This window comes from Halyomorpha halys, unplaced genomic scaffold (assembly GCF_000696795.3).
Source record: "Halyomorpha halys isolate HHAL.00 unplaced genomic scaffold, Hhal_1.1 Scaffold106.1, whole genome shotgun sequence".
In the NCBI taxonomy this organism is placed as follows: Eukaryota; Metazoa; Arthropoda; class Insecta; order Hemiptera; family Pentatomidae; genus Halyomorpha; species Halyomorpha halys.
Window position 1 is genome coordinate 3,091,594 of NW_027111449.1, and position 8,470 is coordinate 3,100,063.

An 8,470-nucleotide genomic window follows, 5' to 3' on the forward strand; every position below is an offset into this window, starting at 1 on the left:
TGAAAAACGTAAAAACGATTTCGAAATAATAATAGAATGCCATTACTTTCAAAGAAATGTGATGGTTAGGTCCTTGAGTAGACTAGACATAGTTGTTCCGATTCGAATGAAAGGACACTTATGGAACACGAAGAGGTAAATATTGGCGACGGACGAGAATGGGGTGAGGGAGTGGTCAGCTGTGGGCGACATCGTGTGCAGTTGCTCAATCCTCACCAGCTCCTCCCTCTTCCATCCAAATCAGGTTAACTGTAATTTTTTTTTTTTTTTTTTAGTTACCTTTATTAGTTATTAAAAATTGTCTCACTTTCTCTTCTGCCTATGTTGCGTGTTTCAACTTATACCTTAATTTCCAAGATAATAATTATACTTTATAGTAGCCATATAAAACATTTTACACAAAATACAGTATTTGAGGTAACAAAACTCTTCCCTCATAAAAAAAAATTATAATAATTTTTTAAATACTTCTTTCTACTTAATTAAATTATAAATTTTCCATTCATGAGTCAAATGAAGTTTACCAAATAAAAATTTGTTATATTCACATTATGCAGATATATCAACCATGAAAAGTTGTAGTAACAATTACTATAAGAAAAAGAATCGTTCGTTTAGATTCCCTTTCACAATGTTTTCAACATTTAGATACAATATAACATAAAATTCTTCATTAATTGAAGGCTGAATGAAAAAAACTACGGTGAGTATTTTTCTATTAGCACTGAGATTGACATATCAATTAAAATATCATTTTAATAAAACCGAGCTGTCTGTAACTCTCACTCACTGACTTTTTTAATCACTCCATCTCAATACCGAATACTTATGAAGTTTAAAGTGTTTGTGATGAAACTCTTATTGCTTCTGAGTTACAATTAGGAAAAGAGCTCTGTTAAATTTGAACTCTAATTTGCATGAAAATAATATTTCTTAAACGAAGATGAACAGAGTATTTAAAGGCATCCTTAGGATGTGACTCCTCAATAAAAATTTAAAGTTTTGTCTACATGATAGTTAATTTCACAGATTTTGAAGTTCCAATTCGGACATTAAATTTCTAATCCTGGTCAGCACACATTTAAAAAATCTAGGAAAATTAATTAATAAGGAATTAAAGGATGAGGTCAGATCTTAAATCTTTTTTTTACCTCGAAACTAAAATTTGCACATGCATATGTAATTCTGGTTATCAACATATCTTTTTTTCAATCTTGGATGGCTCTGTATATATTTTTTCATGTTTATTGTAATTCATAGAAAATATAGTGTATATAAATATAGATAATGATACCTTTTTTTATATATAGAACACTAGTGAATTTTTAATTATTTTTCATATATTTTTAAATAATTCTTTTTCTTAAATTTTCAATATTTATTATCTTTCTCCTATTTTCTCATGTATAGTATTTTTTCTCACATATTTTTGCATATTTCTCTTACTTTTGCAATATTATAATTCGTCTTCTTGCTGTATCATCTGCTATTTGCTTACATTTCTAATTTAACGGTCTATTAGTTTGCTTGATATATACATACTAAAATGATAAAGTCCAACTGACAATGATCAATGTCATTGTCACTGTAATTAAAGAATACACGCTAATGATCAGCTGAAAATAAAAAATAAAGTAGATTATCAAAATCCGTTAAGTATAAAAAAAGTTCGTTTAAAGGTTGGAAGGACCAAACAATCGAAGTGGGGATAGTTCTTAAATAACTTCAACTAAGAAGAATTATGAAAAAAATAATGAAGCCTCGAAAATAGCAAACATGCAAGGCACTCTGAGATCACCCAAGGGAGAACACAACTTCTCGGTGGACATCTCTCCCATGGTCTACCTTTCTGAACAGAAGAAAACATTAAGAAGAACTCCTATGGCCTCAAGAAAGAATATAAAAAGCAAGTACATTATTAATCTAATTGCAATTACAATTCGTTGAATTATAAATAATTTAAAATGCACTTAATAATTGCAAGAGAATTAAAATTTACAACAAATAATTTGAATTATATTCTGAAATAAAACATCAATATTTAACCAGTACGTTGAGAATTCATATTGATGGCTAAATATGAGTATAGTGAACTTGACCATTGGAGTAAACCAATAAGTAAAGTTTAATGGGAATGGCAGATTCATTAAAATCAAATATTAAGATATTATGAACGATTATAATTACCTAAGTTAAATGATTATATGTTATTGGAACAAAACCATGAACGATGCCAAAAATCTCATGGGGTGCCATGGTAAAGAAAGTTGCCACATAATAAAGTGGAAAACTTGATAAAGTCGTCTTAGACAGAAGTAGAGGATCCTGGTAGAGGCGGCTTCAAGATATTCGAAGCTTATAAGCCGATATAGAAAAAAAAATGATCCCACATAGTTAATCAATAATTTTTTTTTAATGAAGGCTTGATAGCCCTTAAGATGTACAAAAGTGTCTATTTAGTCCTTACTAAAAGTATTTAAGATGTACATAACTTTCTATAATAAAGTTCTTAAAATCAGGAGAATCAAATGCTTTTAGATGGTTATAGATCAACTTAAAAATCTATATTAAAGAGAATAAAAAATAAAATAACATATATAATGATTTGATGAGGCCTTAGATAGAATGCAAAGATGAAAGTACATAACTAAAAGTATAACATTTCTGTAATTTCTGAAGCTACTAAGATACTTCTAAGCAAACTTTACTTCATATAACTCCTAGGGATAGCAAATTTTAATTGGAACACACAAAAGAAGAGGGGAAGATTTAATCCGAAGCCCTGTACTGGAAATATGCTGAGCATTTAACGAGCAGATGCTTACTTGAGTCTCTTTTACCGTTAGTAAATTTAAGGAGAGATTAGTTAAATTAATCAGATGAATTTATGAAAAATATTGTATAAGATAATATAAGATGATATCTTTTAATATTAAAAAAATGTTTGGTGTGTGTGGGGGAGAGGGGAATAAAGTATTTGCGACCAAAATTGTAAAGATTTATGAAAATTTTGGATCATTAGAAAACGAAATAAGAGTAGATTATTATATTTATAAAAAAAAATAATTAATAAAAAGCTTATTACATATTTGAGATCTGCCAACTTTTCGAAAATAAGTATATTTTCTCTCATGTATCACGATAAATTGAACGAAACGCTAAACTAGTTCTATATTAGTCGGAATTTATTTTTTAAATTATTTTATCATATAATTATCTGACATTTCCTATTTATATTTATTCTTGAAGCACTTATCTTTTCTAATTTATCATTAGACTATCATTAAATTAAAGTGATTTATAATCAAAACTTCTCCCCCCCCCCCACAAAGTTTGTATTCGATATATTTTTATATTTAAAAAATATATAAATTAATAACTAAATGAGGGTTTACAATAGCGTTTTTAAAGCTTTCTTTGAACGAATTTATTTGTTTTCTCAGCACTGAGTATCACTTTAAAAACAAATTTAGCTCACTAAACGGAAAATTAAAAAAAAAAAAAAATTAAAATTAAGTATATTAAATAGTTTCATTAAACACATACGCAAATATTTACAGATCTCAAAGTTATTAATTATTTCTTTAAGTTGAAATATCTAATTGCACCAAAGAATAATCCTTTTGATTTGTAATCATAATTAATTAACTACTTATTGCGTCAGGCGAAATCAAAGCTAATTAAAGCACGTATCCCTATAAAATAATTTTTGTATCCCTGGAGTTACACCTATCACACTTTGGTTTCGAAAATATTGAGAACAACAAAGGAACACATTGTCTAGAGTTGAAAGTGAGTTATTTAATTTTTTTAGATTAATTCATGGATAGATAAATAATAATTAAAAACTTTAAAGTTATTTTATAAATCCATAGTTTTGTCTTCACTTGTGGAACTGCAATTCCAAGTGATTAATCTCTTTCTCATGGTAATGATGAATGGCTATTAACTCATGATAGTGAGTGATGATTGATTTGCTTTCAAGCTCATTCATCTTCTAATTGAATCTCCATTATTCCTTTCTTATTCTCTGTTTGGAGGGATGAAGAATAGTAGTAAACTTGAAATCAATGAAATAAATTTTCTTTTTGTGTATACAGGGACAATAACTTTTTTAATCATTTAAGTCCTATTTCATCACTGTAAATATATATATATGTATAAATGCTACGTTACTGCGGCAGCGTGGACACTGATGATCCCTTCAATTAATAATTATAAGTCCACTAAAAATGTTTATTTCCCTGTAATTAGCATTTGTATTCATATTTTTTTTTAAATATAATCAATCATGGGTAGGCATCGGTAGTTTAGTGCTAGAACACCCAAATGATATTTTTAATATATATTCAATATTTTATTTATAATCTTAACACTTTCTTGAGACTGGTTAATATCGTTTAAATAAATAAAATTTTATCCATTTTAGTCTCAAAACATATTTATTCACTTTTTAAGTCGAACGTTTTCGCCAATTTGGCCATCCTCAAGGACAATCTATTACAAACAGGGTTTATTACAAATATGATCTTCAACAATGAACAATATTATTTATAATTTATCTTACCTTAATACAATATTAGAAATAAATCATTTAAAAACACTTCATGCATGCTATTCTGCTCAGGTCAATCCAATAAATTATTCTTTGAGACGTTAAAACATTAGGAAATCTTTTTGTTAATAAGCATTTCTTAGATTATGTCTAATTACCTAATTAGTCAATTTTCACATAAAATTAAAAATTAAAATTATTTATCACAGTCACCTTTGTTAAAATCTATCACATCAATACTTGTAACCTTCCATACACTCAGTTCAAGCATTCAATTAATTTATCACAATTTGAAGAAAATATGAAAAATTAGTTGGTTATAAACATTTATATTCCTATTTCATCACTGTAAATATTTAAAAAGTTTCTACGTTACAGTCTAATCTACCTTGTCAAGATTGGTTTTTTATGAATGTAAATTTGTGTATTGTAGAAATGAGAAAAATGTTAAACATTTAAAGTCAATAAATAAGAAACATAAATGTTCTATAAATCGACTTTGGCATAGTAGCTAGAAGTAAAAAAATTCTAAACTTGTACTAATCATTTGAGATTTCCTTGATAACGGCCTGAAGAACAAAAGGTTGGAGAAAAACAAAGTGGGAGGAATAGATATTTTTGTTTTGTGTAATATATTATTAAACTAATTAATTTTGATGTTATTAGATTAAAAAAATCTATCACAATAATAATTATTTTAATAGAATTGATATCATTATATTATATTTTGGGTATGTTGTATACATTCATCATTATGATCCAAAACAATAATAATATTGGCATCGCTATTAAATATTTGACTTTTTAAAATTAAAATTTACAGTAGAAACAATTATCGGTGAGTGAAGTAGATCAATATTTATTTAAAATTCAGTTTGTCACCTACAGAACTCTTCTCGGCCCTGAACTGATTTTAGATGGAGCCTGGGGTATATATTCTGGGCCGGAGGGAGTGGACCGCATTCTCTCCTCTCGACCAGGTCCAGGACACTACCAGCAAACATGTACAAGATCGTAAGTAGTCGTCTTGAAAGTCCCCTTCCAGTCAGTAAGGACATATCAATTCTAAAAGACTCGAATCTATCGGAGGGATTTTTCTAAAATAGCTTAGTCAACTTAAAAATTAATTAAATAATTTCAGATTGAAAAATAAAGTTAAAAGTTAAAAGTTAATTTTTTTTTTTAATTTATGTTTCTTTATAGCACAATCGAAATATTTCAAGCATCACCTGGACTAATAATCTAAAAATGTTATATTTTAAATAGAATTTTTGTTACATAGACACTTTAATATTTAAAAAAATATCAAGTATTACTAGTGGAACATTTTACATCAGGACCTAGAAACTCTACTTAAAACATTGATATACAATTAAAGAAAAACCACGTTCATTTTATAAACTAACTTTTTAATTTATCTACCTTGAACGATTAACTTGTTTAATTAATTACCTAAAAATAAAAACTACTTAGCTTGTAAAATTAATTTTAGACCCAAACTAACGATTACTGACACACTTGGTCTAAGGCTGAAAAAAATAATTTTATAAATTACTTATAAAATAAAATTATTAGACGATTCCATAATTTGATTTAGGTTAAGGCTAATATATATTTACATGTTTAATTATGTTAACCTGTTTTGCAGGCCGCTCTCTTGGCCCTCGTCGCCTGTGCCAATGCTGGCTACTTGGGAGGTTACGCTGCTGCCCCAGCACTCTCCTATGGTGCTAGCTACGGCTATGGAGCTGGATACGGTTACGCTGCCCCTGCCGTCGCAACCGTTGCTCATGCTCCAGCTATCTCTTATGCCGCACCAGCTGTCGCTACTGTCGCACATGCTCCAGTCGCCGTAGCTCATGCCCCCGTCGCTACCTCCTACGCTAACACTTACAGGACCGTCAACAAGGCTGTAGCTGTTGCCGCCCCAGCTGTTTCCTACGCCGCTCCAGCAGTGTCTTATGCCGCTCCAGCTGTATCCTACGCCGCCCCAGCTGTTGCCACCGTAGCTCACGCTCCAGCAGTGTCCTATGCCGCTCCAGCAGTGTCCTATGCCGCTCCAGTTGCCGCTGTAGCTCATGCTCCAGTCGCTACCTCCTACGCTAACACCTACAGGACCGTCAACAAGCCAGTTGCCGTTGCCGCCCCAGCTCTATCCTACGCTGCCCCAGCTGTGTCCTACGCCGCCCCCGCTGTCTCCTATGCTGCCCCAGCCGTTGCCACCGTTGCTCACGCTCCAGTTGCCACTGTTGCCCACGCTCCAGTCTCTTACGGACTTGGATACAGGTCTTCCTACGGTCTTGGATATGGATACGGTCTTGGATACTCCTCTCTCCTCCATCACTAAACTTCTGTGAAGTTTTGTGATACATGTAGTCAATTCATGTTTTGAAAACTTAATTTATGTAAATATTTAAAAATAAATAATTTATATCAATACTTCCAGTGTTATTCTATAAGATAATGTTAGTTCTCCCTCCGGTTTCGCTCACTAAGACAGACCTGGGTTTGTCCGACACCAATTAAAATTCGTATACCTATTTTCAAAACAGAATCCATTTTTGTAAAAGCTTTTTGCTGCCTGAGAAATATAAAGTGCAACTATGGTCCAGTTTTGACCTTACTGGAGTTCTGTATGCGGTGAGCATAGTTGTTCTATTTGCTCCCCAGCATTAGTGGGAAAGGATTTTTGAGAAATTTATTTTTATTATGTTAGGAAAAAACTTCTGTTCCATTTATTTTCTAAATTTGTTTTTTTAATTATCTTGTATTATTAAATAAACTTTTTTTTCATGTCACCAATGAATCACTCGAACAAACTTAAATTTTCAATACATAATATTTAGTTATGTATAATATTTATATTCTCAAATAAGAGCATGTTGCCTGCAATGATAAATATAGTGATTTTCTTGTCTGAGCTCGCCGTTTTCGATCGATTGCAAGTCAAATTTTGAGATGTAATCTAGCCCGATCAAATTGGAACCAGCATGAGGTTTCGAAAGTTTTTGAGTAGTTAGGACTATTACTCACTTAGGTTTTTTGGAAAACTGGTTATGAATATCAACTTTGTAACTTCAATTTTTCCCTGCCAACACCTATTTGTGGTTCACCATTTTCATACACAAAAAAATCATTAGAATCAAATTATCAGAAAATTTGTTTTTCTTTTATTTAATATAAATTAAATATTAGAAGTTTTAGGAACAGTCCATAGTAAACGAAGTTCAAGTTCGTAATCAGCGTTCCAAGAAATAAATGAGCAAGCTTTCCGAACTTTCTTTGTTGACCCATTTCTATCACTAATTGAATGGTCTATATCTGCATATAAGTAATATGCACAGTCATTTGACAATATCATTTGTTACCAAAAATTAATAAGGTTTTATTGATGAATTATGAAAAATGTAAATATTTTTATTGTAACGTGAAAACATTTAGAAAACGGTAATATGACATAGACTTTAGTGAAATCATGCTAATATTCACTATGAGCGTATTGCATATATACATAATTGGAGACAAATAAAAGATTGAGATATCTCGTATGTAGTAGTACATGAAGGGAAAATACTGAAATGACTGAGGGAAACGCTCTATTTCGGTATTTGTGAGGAAATATCACGGATTCAAAGTTCTATAGCTCTTTTATCTCCAATATCTTCGAAAGCTATTCTTGAAAATTGAAGCATAAACCTTTGAAAAAAATAGTACTTTTTTCTATTTTTGTTCTTCCAGAATGGGAAAATTTATAAAATATACAATTTTTGAGATACTTATTACAAATTTGAACATTGTGTATTATAAATTATTCTTAAAGCTTCTAATATTCAATTCATAATGCAATGGAATTTAATCACAGTAACTCGCTATTATCATTAGTTGTTATAAATTAATAAGGGTTTAATACAAGCC

The 8,470-nt window shown here is 30.2% G+C and overlaps 1 protein-coding gene across 1 annotated transcript; it reads left to right on the plus strand.

Moving 5' to 3' along the window:
- The first annotated feature begins 5,485 nt into the window (after nucleotides 1-5,485).
- On the plus strand, nucleotides 5,486-6,994 carry LOC106677654 (cuticle protein 16.5-like). The gene is made up of 2 exons (XM_014415701.2): nucleotides 5,486-5,569; nucleotides 6,204-6,994. Exons 1-2 carry the CDS (start codon nucleotides 5,558-5,560, stop codon nucleotides 6,900-6,902), a joined length of 711 nt encoding a protein of 236 aa, XP_014271187.1. The 5' UTR covers nucleotides 5,486-5,557; the 3' UTR covers nucleotides 6,903-6,994.
- The last annotated feature ends 1,476 nt before the right edge of the window (nucleotides 6,995-8,470 follow it).